The sequence below is a fragment of the Protopterus annectens genome, chromosome 14.part0 (genome assembly GCF_019279795.1).
Source record: "Protopterus annectens isolate FY-2018-M chromosome 14.part0, PAN1.0, whole genome shotgun sequence".
NCBI classification, from domain to species: Eukaryota; Metazoa; Chordata; order Ceratodontiformes; family Protopteridae; genus Protopterus; species Protopterus annectens.
In genome coordinates, this window is record NC_056748.1 from 1,079,374,546 (window position 1) to 1,079,399,631 (window position 25,086).

General features: G+C 40.3%; 1 protein-coding gene across 1 annotated transcript in view; it reads right to left on the minus strand.

The window, feature by feature from the left end:
* Window positions 1-539: 539 nt before the first annotated feature.
* CFAP46 (cilia and flagella associated protein 46) overlaps window positions 540-25,086 on the minus strand; it is a 3,596,153-nt gene continuing 3,571,606 nt past the window's right edge. The window contains exon 62 of the mRNA XM_044056880.1: window positions 540-804. Coding sequence (XP_043912815.1) covers window positions 668-804 — 137 coding nt within the window. The 3' untranslated portion in view covers window positions 540-667. The remainder of the gene's footprint in view (window positions 805-25,086) is intronic.

The following is a 25,086-nucleotide window of genomic DNA, read 5'->3' on the forward strand; positions in this document are numbered from 1 at the left end:
CTAGAGCAAGCGACTTAAACCTTAGCATGGATATAAATAGGACGTGCTGGAGGGATAGATTTATCACTCAGAGACTCCCTATGCTGTGGAATAGAGTCCCGGTCCATGTGAGGCAGAGCACCTCGCTGGCTCTGTTCAAGAGAAATCTTGACCTGTGGATGGGAGATCGTAGGTTTACCCGGGGAATCATCTCTGTGTCACTGCTGGACAGAGGCACAACAAACTAATGGGTACAGTATTTTTTCATATAAGGGGTGGCGTAAGCCACAAAAATTCAGGCTAGGCTTATAAATGCCTTGGGGCAGATAGCCTAGTATAAACCTATGAACCTATGAACCTATGATACGAGACTAGGAAAAATGAAAACTGCAGTGGAAAAAGAAATGTGTTCCATACTCATACAAGGCTTGACAATATATTACTCTGCCATTCAATAACTTAAATTTATTTTAAGCTTTCTAACAAAAACGAGAAGGAAAAATATATATAAAGCTAAACTATATCAAGTCACAACAAATCATAGATGCCAAATCAATGGACTGTATTCATCAGAGTTTATTGCAGGAACAAGCAAAGCATCTTAAATGAAACTGGCACATGTCACAACAATTGTACGATAATGCAGCATAGTCCTTCCACTTTATACAAAAATAAAATTATTTAGTATTTATGTAACAACTAAGTTAGGCAATCCATACATCACGCAGTTGAAAAGTGAAGGGCAGATTTTTGGTTGAAAAGACTTTTCATTGCCTTTTGGATCTTCTCTGTTCCTTGGGCTGCAGTTACCTGGGTCTTCTCTATCTAGAATGAAATTGAAGAACTATTAGCAAATGCTGGTGAAAACGTGCATCATTGTAGCAATTTTGCACTACTTCCTTGCTTCTTTATATAAATGTTTATTTATAATGCTGATTAAATCACATCCGAGAGTCTGAACGTCATCAAGATTCAACACTTTATCCATGCAAATGACCAAATCCTGATAAAAATGTCCAGAAATGCTGACGGGTGGACACAAGGGATTTTCTTTTGATTCCATAGCTGTGTATTTTATGCCATCTCTTCTCTCAACAAGTTTTGCTGCAATATCTTTTGAACAGTTTTTTTGAGTGTGATTTCAAACTAATATACTTTGAAGGTCATTTTAAGCCAGGCACAGTAACAGTTCTCATACTGATTCAAATAAAACATTAAACAAGTTATTACACTGCATTAAATTGTTTAGTACACCCAATCTACCCTGCTTTCTTCAGCCAGGGTTAGTGGTTGGGTGTTTGCTTTGTGTTTACATGGTCCTGGATTTGGTTTCCAGCTAGATAAAGACACTGGTCCCTCCTTTAATTTAATGCAGTGTCACCTGTAGTTTATCTATCCCTCTAATACAAAAGGATCCAGGTTCAAGCCTGGACTAGTTTATATTATGTGTCAGTAGCTCTGTGGGTAGCATACACAGCTGTGATTGAAGACCAAAAGGCTGTGGGTTATGTGTTTGTGTGTATATATATATATATATATATATATATGTATATATATATATATATATATATATATATATATATATACATACACACACACACACACACACATATATCTATCTATCTATATATATATATATATATATATATATATATATATATATATATATATATATATATATATATATATATATATATATATATATATATATATAATAGAAGCCTCCCAGTCGAACAGTGTAGTAAATGAATAGAAGCCACCCAGCAAGATTCAGGAGCACCAAACAACAAATAAATATGTCAATTGTGGTAATGTTCACTTCTTCTAAGGCCCAAAGTCCGTATTACTAAAGTCTTCAAAAACAACCATTCGGTTAGACAGTTATGAACCATACAGAAAATTTCTGGAGCTTTAGATGCCGATAAATCCAAAATAGCGATGCAAATAAAATAAAACCAAAACTTTATTCGTAAGCGCTTTCACGGCAACTCAAAATGCCGCTTCATCAGACAAACAGTTATGCGCTAGTAAAGCGCCAAATTTAAATACAGTGTAACCTCCTCATCCAATTAAAAACGATCCATCATTTAAAGTCATGCTCCCAAAAAGCTTGATCTACTAACAACAAAATGCATACTAAGTCATTACTGGAAAAATAGTTATATAGTGTTGTATTTTCACTTAATACTCTACGAAGACAAACATTGTATATTCCAATAGACTTTCATATACCAATCCTCACACTGATTCAAGGCAATATGCTAAAAAATTACTACATTTATAAAATATTTATAAAATATAGCACAGTCACTTACTACTCTACAAGAACAGACATTATATAGTCCAATAAACTTGCATACTCAAACCCTCATATGAACATTAAAATTCCATTAATAAATAAGTAGGTGAATATGCATGTAAGGACTATACAAAAAATGTATAAAAATCTTTTGTATAAAGCACAAAAGCAGATCTAAATGCTTTAACAAAACATATAGAGTGCAGATACCTAGTGCATGGGCTAAAATGAGGCCAATGTAAAATATATACTTAAAACCTGTAACTGTATATGACATTTAATAGAAAGTGCTAAATCTAAGTCTAAACTCCATCTTAAAATTTTATCATTTTAGCCCATGCACTAGGTATCTGCACTCTATATATTCATAGGATTGATTATTTGAACACACATATACATATTTTTTTATATGTTTTATGTCTCTGAGTTCTTTCACATATGTTTTGTTAAAGCATTATATTAAATATTCATATAGCATATTAGTTTTTCTGCTTTTGGATGATTATGCCTGGCTAGATCAAATTAATATGAAGTTTTTATATCTCATATTCATACATATTTATTTATGTTTATATTTTCATAGCTATTGAGTTATTCATTGTATTTATTTTATATGTACATTTTATACATTTTATATATACACATTCTCATTTGAATATATATTTTTATTTGAATGTGTTTTTATCTGAATATGTATACATATATATACAACCGCATTAGATAATCTGACTTGAAAGTTTGAAGTGGTTACATTATTGTGTCTTGGTTCACAGAGGGTTAACCTCCTGTGAATAATTTCTCCTTAGTTGTTCATTGGAGGGTTTGAATTAATTGGACCATCCAAGATAATTAAATATGTATAAATATAGTTGTTACTCTTTGTGTGGTGATCTGAAGAAGCGTATTGTTACGCGAAAGCGCTCATCCCTGTGTTTCATCTAATAAATATCATCGTGTTTTAATACTCTGGATTTCATCATTGTCTCCTGCCTCTGCGTTGGAACTGAACGTGTTTTTTCTACTATTTTATTTAGAGCCTCGGAGTATGTTTTCGTGTTTTATACATATTTTTTTGCCTGATCTTTGGCAGTTGGTGCAGAGGGTTAAGAGTGTAATTGTAGTTCCTGTGGTACAAGGCTTGATTCTCTCAGCTCTCATTTACCTGCTGTGTGGCCTTAGGAAAGTCACTTAACCAGACACTGCTCTTGGGTCACCAGTGAAAAGGGACTATGTGTCTAGGGGTACTACATGGTTAACAAATGGGTATTATTATGGGTTGCTATAACAGCTAAGGTATTTACCTCACAGACGCTACAGGGTTAACAGCTTTGCTCACTGTCTGACTGATTGCCTAGTATTTACTTATGGACACCTCTGTATGTTTCTTCAGCACTCTCTTACAGCAAAGCTATGTATTTGTACAACTATAGAGATTTCAGTTCAGAGTTCTAAAATGACATTTGGAGGGATATCTGAAAGTCTGCTCTAATTAAATAAAATTAACTTTAACAGAATTCAAAGTCATCACTTTCCATGCTTGCAAAGCCCCCCACCATGCCTTCCATACCCTCTAATTTAATATAATCAATTCTGAAGTCCCTGAAGTCACTATACATTAGGGCAAACAGATTTGCCCCTTTCAGAGAATCCCTTTTCCAGTGCACTTGTAACCCCACTTGTGACTCTTTGCATTTGCTTAGTTCACAATAAGTACACAATTCCTCAGTCTGCAGCTAATCAAATCTACAAGTTATGCCAGTATTGCAGAAACAAGGCTTTCTGTGTCCTGGCTCAAAAATGATGCAAACTAACATTGCTAAATTTATCAAAAAACTAGTGAAGAAGAAGAAGAATACTGTTCTTATTTCTAGTGTCTGAGAAGGGTCTGTGTGGCAGCGAGCATTACTGAAGCTGTACACTAACTTTCTGTGCATGCAAAGGCTTGGCAACATACGGCAAGTTTGTAACTTGAATACGTCAAGTTCAGAACTTCAAAAATAAATTAAGCACAATCTTGTGCACAAACTAGCAAAGTGTAAAACTTGCTGTTGTACATTAAAAATGTTCATGCCTTGCGTCAAGCCCAGGTGCACCTTTTGATCTAGGGAGTGCACAATCTACACCGCCACTACTATATATGATTCCAATAAAAAACAAAAAAACCTTAATGGAACAATTCTGGGATTCCCAAGTCATTCTTAACTTTTAAATAAAAGGCTTACTAATTCAGGCATACTAGTACCAGAGTTAAAGTCAACACATTCAAAAGACAGCACACACATGTGGTTGTTCCACACAAGAAAGGTACTTTCACTAGTCTCGCTCTCTCGCTCTCTCTCTCTCTCTATATATATATATATATATATATATATATATATATATATATATTAAATTATTAAATCTGAGATTGCTGTACCCCGGAGTGGAGTCAATTCTCCCAAAATCAGTTATTTTGGACTTGGTACTTTTTCCACTTACATTTCCAGGATCACACTTACGGTTCTTGAATGCAAAACAAGACCCCAAAATCTTAGGAAACATACTAAAAGACAAGCATATGGAGTGCAAAGATCCAGGACTAAACTGAAGCCGAACTGATTCCCAGTCCAAACGTCTTATGCTGTTTCATGAAAAGATGGAGAAAAGGAATCAACAGTTGATGTGCCTTTTACAGAGTTCCTGATTCTATCACTACCTTCTACATCCTTGAACAGAAATATGATCTACAACAGCAAAAGGAAAGAGACAAACCTGGCTGTACTTACAGAACCTAAAACATCATACCTTGAAGAAAATGTTGAAGTGCTGTCTCTCAATGTAGTTGTAGAAGGGGAGGGCGTGTCTCCATGTATGAACTTTACTACCAGTGATGTCCTACCTGCAGATGACCATACAACAAGTTCGAAAAACTAAGAACATATGAATCTGCCAACTACTTCACAGAAGTTCTGACTTTCTCAAGGTTGCGGACCACTGCAGTGGTCTTAGTTAGCCCCTAAGACGGCAACCTGTTAAGTGTTACTGTTGACTGAATCTGGTAGTTCTCACCTATGTTAAATACATCAAGGGTTGTCTCAGCTTTAGGAATTGCATATAATATACATTTATGTTTTTGTTTAAATTTTATATATTTTATATCAGTTTACTGTCAACATGTTAAAACTGCCATGTGGATACTGAACCACAAGTCATTCACATAAAACATGTAATAGCTAAGTTGTGTGTGTAATACAGCTATTAAGTCACACAGGTACATTCCTGGTGGATATCTGTGGAAACTTTGTCTAAATATGTACAATATTTTTAAATTCTCCTCCTGGATCGCCACTGAAAAAGAGCAACGCGTTCATGAGAACTTAGCAAAATTAAATAAATACATTTTTGTTCCTTATGGGAAGCAAAAAAACAGACACATTTACTTTACCATGTCAGACTCGGATGAAACAAATAACTGCTGATCTGTTAGAGGAAAAAAGATCCCAAAATGTCTATTACCCTCCAAACGTAGAAACAGCACACTCTGGGATAGCTAACGCAGAAAATAATATACAACAGTGAGCTTTATGAAAAACAAGGATGAAAAGCATAACTACTGAGAAATAAACTCTGAATAACTACAGACAAGCTGTTAAAAATGTGAAAAGAAAATGCAACTTTAACAGCACCACCATTTCCTTTTTTGGGTTTGGAGGGACCCTGAGGCAATGTTTATAATCAATTCAGTACAGATGTATAGGAAATGCTATCTCAGTTTTTATGAAAGAGCAGCCAGAAATGGTACTTGTTTACTTACTTTTTTGTGTGGCTTTACTTATAAAATTTATAAAGCTTACAGACATACATTTACAAGATACGTATGGGATATCCACTAGCAAACTAGTATTGTTTCACTTCGATCATAAAATCACATTTATTTTATTTATTTTGAATTTGTTAACTGGGGCAGAGCACTGATCCCACTGGATCCATTTCAGTATAATTTTTATTTATAATGAACATAGGCTGCAACTGAAACCAAAGTATATTTTACTCAGCCAATAAATAGTTGCCATTACCACTCTAAAACATAACTATAAAAGTAAACTTCTAAGTTCTTTATTAAAAGTACTAGAAAAATTTAACGTTCATTAGGTGGGTAACAGATGTGCATAAAGATACACAGAATAGAATGAAACAGCATAAAATACAATAAAGCAGAATACCAAGCAATAATGCCATCAAATTGTGTGTTAATGTGTAATTAACACCTGCCCAGAGGTATTATGAGGCCCAACACCACAGGCAGCGGGCCTCTACACCCCTGGAAGGGCATTAATTGCACATTAACACACACCTGGAGGGCATTACTGCTCTTCGAAAATGGGCTCTCTGTAAAATTGTTGTGTTTTACTTACTTTTTTTTATTGCTGCTTTTTTATTATTGCTGATTTTTCTGCTGTTTTAAGCATTCTTTAGTGTCTCACTGCTATTTTTCTGCTCTTTTAAACATTCTCTAGTGTTTCTACCTAGTTTTAGTGGGATAGTAACTGTGGCATAGTCCAGATACAGGCTTGCTGCTTCTGGAACTGTTTGTAATTGTTTGTTTCTTCTGAGCATGTTTTCCAGGCCATCTTGGATTGGAAGGGGCCTATCTGCACTTTTGTGAGAGAATAGTGCTGATTGGGAGCTGGCTGGTAAAGGGCTTGTCATAAGAATTCTCATTGGTCTTTTTGAATCTTTTTAAAGATTTTTTTTCAAGTTTTGGCTCCTGGTATTTAGACCCGGCATTTGAGCAGCTTTCTGCTTGTTTGCATATTGCGCAGCACCACACATACTACTGCTCAGTTGTGCACCAAAGCCAGACAGTTAAATTCAATAAATTTTCCCTAAAATCCAGGCAGAAATATCTATACACTGAGCTCCTACATGACTGATTCTGAAAAGCCACCTCTTGTGACAACAGTCTTCAACCTAGCACTATGGACAGTTGGACTACCCTTGTTTCTCCTGCCAACCTTGTTGACTTGGGTCTCTTGAGGCAGTGTAGCAATTACCTTATGTACACAGACAACCCTCTACTAATAACACACTCTAGTACAGAGTACGAGAGATGTATATATGCTAAGAATCTAGAATCCATGCTGTCTCTCACTCAAAAGAGTAACACGGAGATTGTTGTCAACTCACCCAATACTGCACATGCACATAGTACCACTACTCATACACATAGTACTCATCAAACACTTAAATCCACATACATGCAGGTTCTCTCAAAAAACTTATCAAAACACTACAGACCTCCAAAACAGAAGACTTCTACAACTAATACAGTCCCCACAGCACCCATGACAAACAGCAAAACCAGTGTCTTACCCACCTAGCCAGTAAGGTGTAACACTCAAAAAAACACATTTTCTTGTCATTGGAGACTCAATAGTGAGACAGAGAGATTTCCCACTCACCAGGCTGGTCAAGGAGAAACTCATGGTCAGCTGCCTGTCCACTGCCAGGATTTGTTAGATCATGCATGCACTCAAGTCTCTCAGCAGTAAGTACAGTTATGACTCTGTCATAGTACATGTTGGTGTGCATGACCTGAGATGTACCTCACTGGAATATATGAAGAGAGACATGGTTGAGCTCTCTGAGTATGTGTTCCTGGCAGGTATGTCCCTAGCCTTGAGCAGCATACTACCCTCACCTAGAATGATGTCACAGTATAAACAAAAAATGATTGATTTAAATAATTGGCTCAGTTTTTGGTGTCATTCAAAGAGGTCCAGTTCTTGTCAGCCTGGGAAGCCATGGTCGACAAATCTCGCTGCTTTGCCAGAGACAGTTTGCACCTGGCACCTCTAAGCTTTTGGCTGCTGGCAAAGGCTCTTGCCTCCACTATAGTGCCTTTTTAGGCAAGATCTCAAAAACAACATTACCAACATGAAATTAACCAATCAGAACAAAATAATGGTCACGTGGCTAAATGTTAGGAGCTTAAACCAAAAACTGCACTCCCTGGAAGCACTTCTATCACTAGAAGATGCAGATATCTGCACAGTCACAGAAACCTAGTTCAAGGCCTCAGAAAGTACACTGGACCTGCAAGACTACAGTGCCGTCAACACCTTTAAATCACAAAACGAATGTGTAAAAACCAAAGGAGGTGGTGTTTCAATCTATATTAGAGAAATATTCACCTCCCATCCAGTTAGACTGGACAACTCCATAGAGTTACTGCAAGTTCAGGTTATGGTGCACAAGACCCCTATTCAAGTTACAGCCAGTTATAGATCCCCCCTCCATGGGTCACAAAGCCCATGAAGCCTACTTGACCAAACTGGAGACAATCCAAATTTCACCAAACACACTGGTTATGGAGAATTTCAATTATCCAACCATCAACGGGAAAACCTGCACTAGCCCCAACTCTCTAGTGCAAAAGTTCCTTGACTTTGTTAATTCAAATGGCCTGAAGCAAATTGCCCATGCCCCAAGAAGAGGAAAAAGAAGTTATGTACCTACCATAACGTTCCATGTGAGTTGTCCATCTCTCCCTCATTTTGTACTGATGAGTTCGGAACCGATCTTCAGTTCCGACTCAGTCATTTACTAAAGCTCAAGGTCTTCAACTAGCTCATGGCTCACTCCCTATCCCATGATGCTGTAGGGCATTCCCCAGATCTTGTTTGCTGATATAGTAATCCTAATGTGTAATAAATATACATATATAAAGAATATATAGATCTATATATATATATATATATATATATATATATATATATATATATATATATAGATAGATATATATATATATATATATAGATATATATATATATAAGTTGGTAAGCTATGAAGGGGGTCAAAGACCATTAGGTGCCAGTTTGTAATCTCTCGTTCCTCCAGGAGCCAAAAGGAAGGGGGTTGGAGGGTGGGACATAAGAATGAAGGTGAGATGGACACCTCACATAGAAAGTCATGGTAGGTACATAACTTCTTTATGTGAAGTTGTCCTATCTCACCTTCATTCTGTACTGATGGGACAGCATCCCTAGCACCAATCTTCTTGGGTGGCTCACGGGAGTATATTCTTCAGGACAGTGGACCCAAAGGAGGCCTTGTCCCTGGAGACCAAATCTACTTGGTAATGAGTGATAAAGGTATGAGGCCTTGCCCATGTGGCTACCGCACAAATGGTATCTATTGGTAATTTACCACGAAATGCAGAAGAAGTGGAGACAGCCTTAGTAGAGTGAGCTTTTATTTTGTCTGGAAGCTGTTTATCTACTGACTTATAAGTGAACGAAATGCAGTCTGACAGCCACCTTGATAGAGTAGTTCTTGCTACAGGCATATCTTTTTTGCACTCTGAAAATGATACAAATAGTTGATCCGTCTTTCTGAAGTCTTTTGTTCTGTGTAGATAGAAACGCAACTGTCCATGAACATCAAGTTGGTGAAGCATATATTCTGCCTTATTGCCATACTTGGGGAAAAAAACTGGTAAGCCTATGGACTGGTTCAAGTTGGAATCTGAACATACTTTTGGTAAAAAGGTTGGGTTTGTTCAGAGTGACACCCTGTCATTGTGGAACAACATATATGGGGGTTTCATAGATAAAGCTTGTAACTCCAAAACCCTCCTAGCTGAGGTGATAGCCACTAGGAAAATAGTCCTCCCTGTTAAGAACTTTAAGTCACATGATGATGAAGGTTCAAAGGGGGAAGAATTATTCTGGATAGTACAAAATTCAGGTTCCATGGTGGTAATGAGGGCTTAATGGGTGGTCTCAAAAGATTAGTGTCTCTCAGAAAAGCCTTTGATAGTCTGTGGGACATAATGTTTGGTCCTTCATTCCCAAAATGAAAATTTAATATTTAATATTGCTGCTAATTGTACTCAAATATTAGCTGCAGCTGCTCCCTCATTAAAAAGCTTCATCAAGAACTCTAGGATGGAAGATATATGTGTTGAATGGGGATCAATATGATTATCTAATGCCCAGATTGAAAATCTCTTCCATTTGCTGAGATATAATCTTCTGGTAGACATCTTGTGAGAAGAAAGCAGGATATGTTGTGCTGCAGATGAAAGTTTATGTAGCTTGGCTATTCTTGGAATTGGAGCAGCCAAGCTGTCAACTTGAGGGTCTGAATGGATGGATGGAGAGCCCCTGATGAATGGATCAGGAGATCTGGTACAGGGTCCAGAATCCAAGGCTCTTCCTGAAGATGAGGCCATAGGAAGGGGAACCAAATCTGGCAAGGCCTGTAAGGAGATATCAGAATTATGTTCCTTCCCAAAACATTGACTTTCTGAAGAACTATGGGTATCAATGGAAATAGGGGGAAAGCATAGAGGAGACCCAGGGGCCAATCATGTACAAGTGTATCTCTTGGGGATTCCCCTGGAGGAGGGATTAGGGCAAAGTAGCTGCTGCATTTTGTGTTCATGGATGTAGCAAAAAGATTACAGCAAGGCTGGCCCCACGTTTTTGGAAAAGCATTTCTGCCACTTCCTGTTTCAGGGACCACTCGTGAGGCATTAGAATTGCTCTGCTGAGTGTGTCTGCCATCATGTTGAATTTCCCTGAGATGTGCATTGCTATGAGACAATGTTGGGGTTTGTTGCCCACTGCCATACTCTCAGAGCCTCTCGACAAAGGGGGTAAGATTTGGTTCCTCCTTGTTTGTTTATATACCAAACAGCTGACATTTTGTCTGTCTGGATTGCAATTGTTCCTAATGGAAGAGTGTTGGAATGCCTGCAACACCAGAAGCACCGCTCTCATCTCTAGGACACTGATATGCAAATGGGCCTCGTGATCCTGCCACGTGCCTTGGGCTGTCCTTCCCTGATAATGCTCCCCTCCACCCTATCTGGGAGGCATCCGTGGTCACTGTGGCTAGAGGGGATTGGAGAATGAAGGGACTTGATCTGAGTGTAGCCATCAATGTAGGTCTCTCCTGCAAGATTCTGTTAGCATTATCTGATGCAACATCGGAAGTTCGTGCATGGACCACTGGGTGAATAGGAGCCACTGTAAGATTCTCATGTGCATCCGAGCTAGGAGGATTACATTGATCACTGCTGCCATCGTACCTAATACTTTGACAACTGTCCTTGCTTGAGTCTTTGCTGTTAAGAGGAGATCTCGAACCTGTGCTTGAAGGGTCTGTATCCTGTCTGGTGGAAGTTTTACCATCATCGTAATAGTGCCTAATTCTGTGCCTGTAAAAACGATATGTTGAGATGGCAATAAGGCAGATTTTTAATAGTTTATTGTAATTCCTAAATGAGCACAGAGATTCAAAGTGGTGTTTCTTGCTTGTGAAAGTAGATGCTTGGTGGTGGCGGTTAAGAGCCAGTCATCTAAATATGGAAACACTCGGAATCCTAAATGCTTCAGGTGAGCCGTAACCACTGCCATACACTTGGTGAACACTCTGGGGGTTGTAGTGAGACCAAAGAGCAGAGCTCTGGATGGCCTGTCCATTTTTATGTGGTAGTACGTATCTTGAAGGTCTATAGAGCACAACCAATTGTCTTTTCCCAGAAAAGGGAGTACCGACTGCAGTGTAACCATCCGGAAATTTGTTTTATTTTTACATATTTGTTCAGTCGGCTGAGATCCAGTATAGGTCACCAGTCCCTCCCCTTTTTTTTTTGGAACTAAAAAGAACCTTGAGTAAGTCCCAGATCCTAACTGGTCTGTGGGGACCGGTTGGATGACTCTTTTTTTCTAGCAACTTCTGGACTTCTATGGTTGCTTGTTTCCTGTGACTGGGTGGAATGTCCGGAATCCTTTTCATTAGTGGGGGTGGCATGGAAAAGGGTATAGAGTAACCTCTGGATATGATACTCTGTATCCACTTGTCTTTTGTTATTTTTAGTCAGGTGTCTGGATACAAAGATAATCGACCCCTGACTGCCTCCAGAGAGGGAAAGATGGGCCTCCTTTCAAGAGCGCTGAAAGGGCTTACCAAAGAATGATTCTCAGTCGCCCTGGTTTTGCGGACCCCCTCTGTCACGTGGCTGGTGTCTTCCATTACTACCTCTTCCTCTGCCCCTGGAGGAAGGTTCACCAAGTGTGTCTTGAAAGGCTCTCTGGGATTTTTGAAACCACATTTTCCCTCCCTTTTGACCCTTGGAATAGGGTCTAGAAGGTGTGGAAACATGGACTCCGATGGCAGAGAGAGTCTTTCCTTCCTGTTCACACCTGGTTAGTGTTTCTTTGGCTTTAGGCCCAAACAGGGATGAGCCATCGAAGGGGGTGTTAATGAAGGATGACATGAAGGGTTCAGCAAACTTACACAAGCACATCCAGGAATGTCTCCTAAGGGCAATTCCTGAACCTGCTGACCTACTCATTCCATCAGCTGCATAAGAGATGAGCCTCATGGATGAGCTGACAACTGAATTGAGGGTGGAGAGCTGGGAGGATAATTTATCTGCCGCTCCCATAGCTACAGAACACTGGAGCTACAGAACACTGGAGAGTATCTCCAAGCTCCTTCAGGAGCTCTCTCTGTAACCTGGTGAAATGAGTGAGGTAATTCAGGGACCATAGGATAAAGGTCGCTGAAGAGAACATGCTCTTACCGTATCTGTCCATTGTACACTGGATGGACAGACATGGAAGTTTCTGATAACTCCTTTTTGGTGGCTGCACCACTACCATAGCATCTACTGGTACACCTTTTGTGAGGAATGTCTTGTCTTCCGGTGATGGTATTGAATTTATATGGCCTTCTAGGGACAGGTCCCACTGTGTCTGGAGACTCCCATGCCTTTCGATAAACTAAATCCATGAGCTCGTCGAAAGGTGGAGACACCCAAGTGGTGGAGGGTCAAGACCCAAAAGTCTTCAGGTAAACAGACTCCTTGTCAGAAGGGGTGGTGGACTTCCAGCCACCTCTCTGCTTAAGGATATCTAAGATGTCTACAAAAGAGACATCTTCAGAGGGTGACCATGGGGATCCTTCTGATTCATTGAGGTTCGTGTCTGATGTGAGTGACTCCTCCGGGGAGCCCAAATGCTTCCTCTTACATAGTCTCTTCCAGAGTACCTCTTTGGATGGGCATTCCAGAGAGGCTCCGGAAGGGAGGGGTTCGCCCTCTGGTGCTTCCTGAGGCTACAGGTCTCTACAATGCTGTGGGATCAGCTGTGCAGAAACAGACACTGGTGCCTTGGGGGGGGAATACAAGGATCTGACAGAGAGGATGGTCATGGGGACAATGCACTCCTCATAGCCATGAAAGCCCACCTCCCATGACCCAAGGAAACCCCCAGTTCCGAGGAATCTGAAGATTTCCCCGGCACCACAGGGGGTGGCTCTGAGACCGAGGTAGGAGCCGAACTCGCGTGTGCCGAAGCCCAGAAAGGCAAGTTTGGAATCAATAAAAACTGTCCTCCCCGGACCCGACTGGAAAGGTAGTTAGAGCAGTCGGAGCCGAAGATGCTGAAGTAGGTCTCAGCCGCAATGGCTCCACCTCTATCAGTTCCACACATTCCGGCTCCAAAGTCACAGTTTGGGTTAGAGGAGGAATCAACATAGAAGGGACAGGTCCAGTCAGTTCTGAAGCTGACTGGGTCAGTTGCGAAAAACATTTGGCCAGTGCCGGTGTCCTCAATAGTTTCTGCACCAGACAATCCATATCATAGTCTGAAAGGCTTTTGAAGGATGGAGGGGATGGGGCTGGAGACATCACAGACTGTAGTACTGGCAACCTTAATGTAGGAGAAACTGGCTCCAATGCAGGTAAGTGGCTGCTAACTTGCAACACCATTGTCCCTGAAACAGATGGAGCCAAGGTGGAAGGCCGAACAAGTTCAACTGAGTCTGACATTTTCGACAGTTTCTTTGATGGTTCCAATCCATCAGAAGAGGTAGATGATGATCTTTTAGAGCCACTGTCTGATTTTTGAGAAGGACAAACTGATTTTTTGGAGGGCTTTGACCCTGCTCTAAAGCTTCTGAAAAGGAAACTTTAAGTAGCCCTTTGAGGATCAGCTTATTCCTTCTTTCATGAAGGACTCTTGAGCTGAAGGAGTGGCAAATTGAGCAACACTCCTGGAAATGCAGTGCCCCAAACAATAAACACAATCAGCCTGTCCATCTGTAATGGACATTTTTTTCAGAACACTTGGGGCACCTCTTAAAACCTGAAGGTTTGGCTTCTTTAGGCTGCTTTGACATCCTTTAACCGATACACTACAAAAAACACACCAGGAAAAAGGAAACAGCCCTCTAATTAAAACAGGCTCAATAGCTCTCTAAAAAAAACAAACTATAAAGAGATATCAACAAGAGTTTAACACACAAGCAATTACAAACAGCTCTTTGCAGAAAAAATAACACTCTGCTAAAATCTATTACCTACTGGAGATGTAAAAGTATACAGATACACACTAGCCTTAACAGCAAGCTGGCAATAGAAAAAATATTGTAAGCAATTGCTAAACTATTTCTTACGGCTCTAATAACAAATTCCACACTAACAAATATATATATATATATATATATATATATATATATATATATATATATATATATATATGTCCTGAGTAGGGATAGGGGACTTGAGGCCTAATAAAAACTTGGCCAGATAAAACTAACAAGCACTCCATATAAAGAAAGTGCTATAAACACGTGTAAAGAAAAAAACTAGCAATATAGTAAAAACTGTATAAAGAATTTTTTTAAGTTTTGAAGAAGAAATAACAACTTCACTTAGCCAAAGCTAGATGAGATGCTTGATCCGTTTCAGTAGCAAATGAGATGTGGGGAATGCCCTACAGCATCATGGGATAGGGAGTGAGCCACGAGCTAGTTGAAGACCTTGAGCTTTAGTAAATGGCTGAGTCAGAGCCGAGGATCGGTTCCGAACCCATTAGTACACACTGAAGGCGAGATAGGATAACTTCACATCAAACATTCTAGATCTGGTCCTCACCAACATGTCAAACAGTTGCACTGCCGCAACTGTGAGACCCTCATTAGTTAAAACTGACCACAAAACAGTCACGTTCGAGCTGGCACTAACACCAGAAATCACAAAGGGTGAAATCAGACTAAAAAACTTCACAAAGGCAAATTAAACCCTCCTAGGTGAAGGTATAAATGCATTCCAAGCCACACCCCAGACTGGAAGTGATAACTACACCGAAGTTTACACTAAAGCCCTGCACAACCACTTGCATAAGTGTATACACTTGGCTGTACCAAAAAGAATCAAAACCAGCTTCCCAAGTAAAAACAAGCTGCCATGGTGAACATCCAGCATCAACAAACTTCACAATAAATGAAAAAGTTGCTGTCCAAGAAAACAAAGGCAAGGCCCCAACAATGGAAAATCACCCTTCTCCGCCTCAGCAGGCAAATAAAACAACTTGTCAAATCCTCCAAGGGATCCTTTGAGAGAAACGTGGCAAATACAGCCAAGGATAACCATAAAGCTTTTTTCAGCTATGTCCGTAACCTAAAGGGTAGTACATAAGCATGTACAGAACTAGTGGCCAATAGTATCACACACACTGACCCCAAAGAAATAGCAAACCTGCTAGTGGATAGGTTTGGTGAAAACTTCACTCCCTTATCCCCTCATAACTTACTACAAACCCTTTGCCCAAATCCCCCACCCTACATATCTGAACAGCAGGTCTTCAAAGTCTTGTCCAAGGCAAAAAACACAGCCTCTATGGGAGCAGATGACATCCCAGGCTGTCTTCTAAACAGGCTAAAACATGTACTAGCATCACCACTAAGTGACCTTTTCAATCATAGCCTAACCACAGGCTTTGTTCCTGCGGAATGGTGAACAGCAACAGTTACTCCGTTCCACAAAGGTGGCCTAGCACCAGACCCATAAGCCTAACCAGCCTCATTTGTAAGGCCATGGAACACATCATTTTGGACCTCATAAATAAAGACATAGATAACCTCCAAACCCTGGATCCTGCCCAATTTGGTTTTGTAAAGGGCAGATCCTGTCTAAGTCTGTTGGAATTCTTTAAAAATCTTTAAAAATGTGACCAAGGCCATCGATATGGGCAAATCTGTACACACAGCATACCTTGACCTGGGTAAGACTTTCGACACAATCTCATTTCACATTCACTCATTATTGATAAACTTAGCAAACCGAATGTAAACCCCTTCTTTTTAAGATGGGTTGCCAACTGGCTCACAAACCATAAACATGCTATCAAAGTGGGTGCCTCCACATCAACCAGCAGACCTGTTACCAGCAGGGTGCTACAGGGGTCAGTGCTGGGCCCTCTACTGTTTGACATATACTTCTCAGTAGTTCAGGTCAAAACTAAGGGGTTGTGGCTGAACAAGTTTGCAGAAGACTGCAAACTAGGTGCAATCAATGAATCCCCAAATTAAATTGGTATACTTTAGGAGGGTCTCATACTGACCAACGACTGGTGCATTAGTCAAAATCTCAAACTAAATGCAAAGAAATACATTATCACTCTCTTCGGCATAAATATGTCTCCTCACATTATCAAATCAGCAACAATACCCTAACTACCCATGAAGTGGTAAGGGACCTGGGATCACAGGTTTGACTGTGACCTTAATTTCAACCACCAAATGTCTACTGTAGTAAGGGGAGCTTTCTACATAGCACATTTGATTAGTAAAGGCATTGCCTCAAGAGCAAAAGAAGTTATAACTGCCCTATACTCAGCACTTATCCAGCCCATAATTGACTATAATGCCCCGTTTGGCATATGCCATACTACGCACCTGCAGTTACAGAGACCTGAGAGGTTTCTAACTAAGAAGATAAGGGGCTCACGCACGTGCCTTACACAGACTGACTAAAGTCCCTGTCGTGCCTTACACAGACGGACTAAAGTCCCTGTCACTATACTCTGTATCATACAGACATATAGGGGAGACTTATGCCTGGCCTACAGAGCAATCCAAGACCCAAAACTAATGAACTTGCTGCACATCAAACAGGACTAGGACTACCTGTTCCAGGGACCTAAATATGGCCTGCAACGTAAATAGGACATGCTGGAGGGACAGATTTTTCTCACAGTGACTGCTGCATCTTTGGAACACAGCACCACTATAACACTGTTCAAGAGGAACAAGGATGAGTGGATGGGGCACCATAAATTCTTATGTGGATAGCACCCACAACCCTCCTGGACATGGGTAGTCTTCACTAAATGCAGTTTTAGGTACTGACTAGCATTTCTGAGGTATTACATCAGGATGAATCGGCTAGGCTTAAAATGACCTCCGGGTCGATAGCGTAGTAATCTCCTATGATCCTATGATATATTTTTTTTAAATATATTTTTTATGTAAAATAGTTCCGCCACCTAATCTTTCAAACTTGCTGTAGTACATGTTAATGGTGTTGGAGGAAGCTTTTTACATCCAAAATATAACACTTTAAAAAAATAACCAGGCATTTACTTTATTTTTTGTCCCTTACTCCTAAATTGCTGGGTTTGTTGGCAGTCATTGGAGATTGCAGTTACTAAATAAAGACATACACTTGAGTTTCAGACTTTTATTTCCTTCAGAAAATTCATGCCAACACAAATACTATACTTAAGCAACTTCATAATTTTATAAGAGCAATAATTAAAATCTGTTTCTATTTTTGAGCCTTTGTTCCCCCTTTATTTTAGACTTTATCCCGGTTTCTTCAGCTGAAAGGTCCACAGGTATGCAAACCTCTTTATTGCTGCTATCAGTAGTCATCTCACTCAGTCTCTCTCTCTCACACACACACCTCTGCTTCAGAAAATGCATGCCAAAGGAAACCCTGTTATTCTAGCAACTTTCTATTTATAAGGGCAGTATTTAAAATCTGTCCCTATTTTCAGTCCTTTGTTTCCCCATAATCTGTATCTCTGCCCAGATATCTTGTGCTAAGAGGATCCGAGGTATGGAAACCTCATAACTGATGCTGCTGCTGCTGGCAGGGGAAAGCTTGATCGCTATCTCTCTCTCTCATAAATACATACACACGTACGTTCACACACACACACACACACACACACACACACACACACACACACAGTCTGTTCTGCTTTCGTACATGCATTCACAAATACACGCAGACAGCAACATAAACACACATACACTTACACTTTTTCCTATTTCATTTATTTTTACACTCGCTAAACAGCAAAAACTCTGATTAGTGAGTGTAAAATAATAGCTCAATCAATCTTTATCTCTCATGTTCTCATACAGTCTCACACACAGATGTAAACACACGTGGATCTCCTTCAAAATACCAAATTACTATAACATCAAACCACAAAACATTGAGTCCACAACATCAAAAGTACAGAACACTGAAAAGCTAGAACATCGAAATCACATAATAATGAAAATTTAAATCATCAAGTCATATATCGTCAAAAGTGTTAAATGCTTATGACTTAAAATGTTAATTTTGTGGTATCACTTTAAGAAGTTGTAGTTTGTAGTAAAAAAACATGGCGGGTGGCATGTTTTGCAGGTTAAAAGAAGTTGTCAGGTTGTATAGTAAAAGTTTATCAGATAACAGTTAAGCATTGCTGTTTTTGAGTGATGGATTTATTAGTTTGGAAAGAAGTCATGTTAGTGTTGTGAAAAGTGATGGGATAAGTGAGTAGGGGAGGAAGTTTTTATTTTGGCAGTATGTATGTGTTTTAGGAAAATACAAGTACATTTTTGCGATATTATTTGGACATTCCATATGGAGATCGCAATACAGTGGGGATTGGGAAATTTAACTCTTCTCCACTGTAGTGCGATCTCGGAGTTGGTATATTTAATTTGCAGGGGGGGTGTGGAGGGCACAGCTCCCACATGGAGGGTACAGAGGGGCTTGCCCTACCTGCAGAAATGTTGAAACAAGTGTGTTTGTAGGTTTAGTTATGTTTGAGGTGGAGGGTGTATTACTAACATGTGCATTGTAACATTCAGTATTATAGGATGCAATGATTTAAATTTTCAGTGTTATGTGGTTTTGTTCTAAATTTTCAGTGTTCTGTGTTTTCAATGTTATGGTCTCGGTGTTTAGTGGTTCGACATTATAGTAATTCGGTATTCTGAAGTAGATCCAAACACATGCATGCTTTTTTATTTTGAATTTTTTCTTTTTTCTTTTACTCTCACTAAACAACTAAAGGGCTGCTTAGCGAGTATAAAATAATGGCTTTTTTGTCCGAGCTCAGTGAAGTGGCAGACTCATTTTTCAGTAGGCATTACTTGTACATTAATAGCCTGCTGGAGAATGTTCACTCTCCAGTAAGCGTGCTGATTTACAGTTTGCCCGTTCTCTAAAACTGAGTAACATACAATAGACTCACCGAGAGAGAGAGTGAACACTGCTGAATAAGGCACCTTGGTGTCAGGTTAATAAAAAGAGGCTTAAAAAGTCGACCTACTTAAATTACAAACCATCTGATATGTGGTAACATTTGTATTTATACACTTATTTAACACTTGTTAACTGGGTGGCTAGAATGGTCCATAGTCCCATTTCAGCTCTGACCAAAGCCACAAGGGCAAAGGGCAATATAATAGTCAGTGTAGCCAATCAACCATCAAACGTTTAGAAAATGGAAGGAAACCAGAAGATCTAAAGAAAACCCACACAGACACAGCGAGAACATGCAAACTCTACAAAGACAGTGACCAGAAACTGTGAATGAATTCCAGATTCTGGGGCTATTAAGACTGACATATTACCAGTAGGTCATTAGTCACCAGACTGAACAAGGAGAAGGTCACTGTAAGCTGCCTGTCGGGTGCCAGGATCCGCCACATAACGCAAGCACTCAGGTCACTCCAAAGCAAGTAAAAGTATGACTCCATCATTGTCCATGCTGGTGTGAATGACCTGAGACGTACCTCCCTGGACTACATGAAAAGAGACATAGAGGAGCTCTCTGACCATGTAGCCCAGGCTGGTATGACCCTGACCTTGAGTAGCATCTTGCCCTCACCAAGAATGATGCCACAGTATAAAGACAAAATTATTAGTTTCAACAATTGGCTAAAGTATTGGTGTCATTCAAAGGGGATCCAGTGTCTGTCAGCCTGGGATGACATGCTCGACAAGCCACGTTGCTTTGCTAGGGATGGCTTGCATCTGTCACCCTTAGGCTTTCGTATACTGGCCAAGGCTCTTGCCACCCCCATACTGCCTTTTTTAGGCAAGGCTCAAAGGACAAACCCACCTCCATAGACAACCCAAAGATAAAAAAACTAAAGGTAATGCTACTCAATGCCAGAAGTCTAAACCTCAAGATGTATGCACTCGAGACTCTCCTCAGTATGGAGAAAATCGATGTCTGTGCAGTAACAGAAACCTGGTTCAAGGCTCCTGAGAGCACCCCAGCACTACCAGGTTATAACTCATACCATGCATTTCGGCCCCAAAACTCGGACGAAGCACAAAAGGAGGGAGTATCTATATTCATCAAAGATACCTACACCTCCAGGTTAGTGGCACTGCGCGAAGCATCGGAAACCATCCATGTGCAACTAACAGCGGGCAAAACTGCCTTTCAGTTTGTAGCCTGCTACAGAACACCCTCCCTATTACAGGAACCCCGCTTGGCATTCCTACGAACACTGGAGAATATGAAGGTCTCTCCAAACACTATGTTATTGGGTGACTTCAACTACCCAAACACTGACTGGGAAAACTACTCAAGCCCAAACACCCTCGCCCAACGGTTCCTTGAATTTATAAACTCTAACGCAATGGAACAACTGGTCACCACGCCCACAAGAGGGAACAACATATTGGACCTGGTCATCACCAACATAGGGACTCTTATGTTCCACACCAGAGGTAAACCCCTCATTGGTAAGATCAGACCATAAAAAAATTCCCTGGACATCCATATCCTGTCCCCACCCCCAGCCAAGGAAATCACTGTAAAGAATTTCTCAAAAACCAACTTTGCACTTCTCAAGACTGAGGTGGAATCCTTCAAAGCCCCTGGGCCAGAGGATAATACAGCCCAATCCTCAGAATCCTTTACAAATGCATTCTATGAGCACCTGCAGGAATGCATGGATCATGCTATCCCAAATAAAACCAAGACTCACTCTTCCAAAAACAGGAGACTGGTCTGGTGGACCCCGGCCATAAATAAGCTATACAACAGAAGGAGGAAGCTACTACATGACAGAGCAAAATCCCAAAAAGGGAAGGCATCTCTGATCAGTATTAGCAAGAAACTTCGATCCCTCATAAAATCATCAAAGGCCAGTTTTGAAAGAAAAATTGCTCTAGACACTAAAGATAATCACAAGGCCTTCTTTAGTTATGTCAGGAACATGGGTGGAAACTCCCAGATATGCTCTGAATTGTTGCATAATGGTACAAAATATACCAAACCTACAGACATAGCCAACATCCTGGCAGACAGATTCAGCGCAAACTTCTTCCCCCCCAAAGGAGCAAACGCCTATCCCAACTGAATGTAACCTCCCTGACATCACAGATGCACAGGTGAAAGCTGCCCTCTCCAAAGCAAAAAACACAGCATCTATGGGACCGGACGGTGTCCCAGGCTGTGTCTTACACGAGCTCCAAGAAGAACTGAACCCTCACATTAAGTCACTGTTCAAACTTAGCCTTACTACAGGATATGTACCCAAAGAATGGCATACAGCTACAATGGTCCCACTCCACAAAGGTGGTGCCACAAGCCTGACTAGTCTGGTGTGTAAAGCTATGGAGCGTATTATCATGGAACTCATAAACAAAGACATTGGGAGCCTCCAGACATTGGACCCTACCCAATTTGGCTTTGTTAAGGGCAGATCTTGCCTCTTAAATCTAGTTGATTTCTTTGAAACAGTTACCAAAGCCATAGATGAGGGCAAGGTAGTCCACACAGCCTACCTGGACCTCGCAAAAGCCTTCGACACAATACCCCACTTGGGCATCATAAATAAGCTTACCAGCTTAAATATCAACTCCTGTATCACAAGATGGGTTGCAAAATGGCTCAGAGATAGAACCCACATGGTCAGAATCGCAGGTGCCATGTTCAAATCCAAACCAGTTACAAGTGGCATCCCACAGGGCTCAGTTTTGGGACCTCTCTTGTTTGGTATATATTTCTCTGAGGTTCAGGCTAACACGGGGGGATTATGGCTGACAAAGTTTGCAGATGACTGCAAACTGGGGGCCATAATCGAATCTCCAGCTGACACACACATCCTCCAAAAGGGTCTCACAGAGATGGATGCTTGGTGCCAGAGCCACGGCCTCAAGCTAAATGCTAAAAAGTGCATAGTCATCCCCTTTGGGAAAAACAAGGTGCCCACAAATTACCACATAGGTGGTAATCCATTAAGTACAGAAGAAGTAATTAGAGATTTGGGGACCAACGTAGATAGTAATCTCTCCTTTAATAATCACGTTGCCAAAGTGGTTAGAAAGACCTTCTATATAGCCCACCTTATCACGAAAGGGTTTGCATCTAGATCAAGAGAGGTCACTGTGTCCCTCTACTCATCACTCATTAGGCTCATAATTGAATGCAATGCCCCTTTTGGGATGCACCTTACCTGACACCTGCAGCAACTGGAGGACCCCAAAAGTACCTCACCAAGAGGATCATGGGCTACAAACAGATGTCCTATGCAGCTCGACTAAAGAAACTCCAGCTCTGCTCAGTTGTTTACCGTCTACTCAGAGGTGATCTATGCCTGACATACAAAGCCATGTCAAACCCAGAATTAATGGACATGCCCCACCTCAAAAAATCCAAGTCCCTTAGAGCTACACGCTCCAGGGACCTAAACCTCAGCACAAAAATAAATAGGACATGCTGGAGGGACAGATTCATTTCCCAGAGGCTCCCCTCACTCTGGAATAGAATCCCAATTCATGTTAGACATGGCCCCTCGCTGACCCTCTTCAAGCAAAATTTGGACGCGTGGATGGGAAATCGCAAATTCACCCCTGGGATCTCTCCTGTGTCCCTGCTAGACAAAGGCACAGTAAACTAATCTTAAAAGGGTACCTTCTATGACCTACTTTACAGAGGCACAGTAGGCTAATCTAATAGGGAGGCGGAAGCCAAATGCACTCTGGCTAGGCTTATAAATGCCCTAGGGCAGATAGCCTAGTATCTACCTATGAACCTATGAACCTATAAATGTTTGCATAGAAATTTTATACCTCAAGCAGACTGCAAAGAATTTTTCCTCAGGTAGATTGCAAATGATGGAGGTGTGATGGGGAAGAAACAGGTAATTGGAATATAGTTTTTTGGAATGTGATGAGTTGGCAGACTATGGAAAATTCCCTGCAGAGTAATCTGTCAGAAATACTAGGTAAGCAAATTGGTGTAAGTAAGGAAATGATTATTTTGAGCTATGATACAGAATCAGAATGGTCCGGACATGGTAAGGTTTTGCTGAGTTTAATTCCGTTGGCTGCCAGAAAAAGCAATTACCAGAAAATGGAAACCAAAGTCTAAACAACCACACTAGAAACAGTGACTACAGAAACAGAGATAAAAGAACTATAAGTGGAATCTTTAGAAAATTGTAGGAGCACATTACATTAAAAAGATGAGAATTGTGGGTACAATACATGCAGAATAATGTTTTGGAGGAGAACTGAGGTTTAAGGGAAGTCAGAAATTGAATCATCATCCTTTTCTTCCCATTTACTCAGGGGTTCATGGTATCATGTTAACTGTCAGGGGTTCACTGTATCATGTAAACTGTCAGGGGTTCATGGTATCATGTTAACTGTCAGGGGTTCACGGTATCATGTTAACTGTCAGGGGTTCAGGGGTTCACGGTATCATGTTAACTGTCAGGGGTTCATGGTATCATGTAAACTGTCAGGGGTTCACGGTATCATGTTAACTGTCAGGGGTTCACGGTATCATATTAACTGTCAGGGGTTCACGGTATCATGTTAACCTTCAGGGGTTCACGGTATCATGTTAACTCTCAGGGGTTCACGGTATCATGTTAACTGTAACCATCTCTCATTATTCAATGAAAAACTCCTGCCTGACTGTCGCAGATCTCTCACACAGTCCATCCACCTATTGAATGAATCATGCCTGACTGTCGCAGATCTCTCACACAGTCCATCCACCTATTGAATGAATCATGGCTGACTGTAGCAGCTCTCTCACACACAGTCCATCCACCTATTGAATGAAACATGCCTGACTGTCACAGATCTTCTGTCACACAGTCCATCCACCTATTGAATGAATCATGTCTGACTGTCGCAGGTCTCTCACATAGTCCATCCACCTACTGAATGATTCATTTATGCAACTCTCGACTGACAGTGACTGTAGAGATTATATGTGATGTATAATGTTTGTAAATGAAAATATGCCAGTACAGTTTGTTTTCATTTACATAAATGAATGACTATGTCATAAATGATAATTCATTAAAGATGTTTGTTTAAAAAAAAATCTTTGTGAAAGCAGAAATAAATGGTTGGTTTGGCAAACTAATTGACACAGAGAGGTGTTAAGCAAGGATATCCTCAGAGTAGCTTTCTGTTTTAGCTCATGATAAGTGATATTTTGGTTAATGCTTCAGGAAACGTTAAAGATGATGTTCTGAAAATGTTTAAATAAATAGAAGTCTTCTGCAGATGATTTAATAATAACAGCAAAATGGAAAGGATGGATAGTAAATATATTAATGAAACTGGTTATTTTTGAGGAACATTGGGTTACATATGAGTAAGAAGAATAAGGGTTTTAGTTAAATAGTTAAGACAACTAGAATATATTTTTCTAATGTAGGATTTAATTTCTTAGGTATAGAATTTGGAACTTCCACTAAAA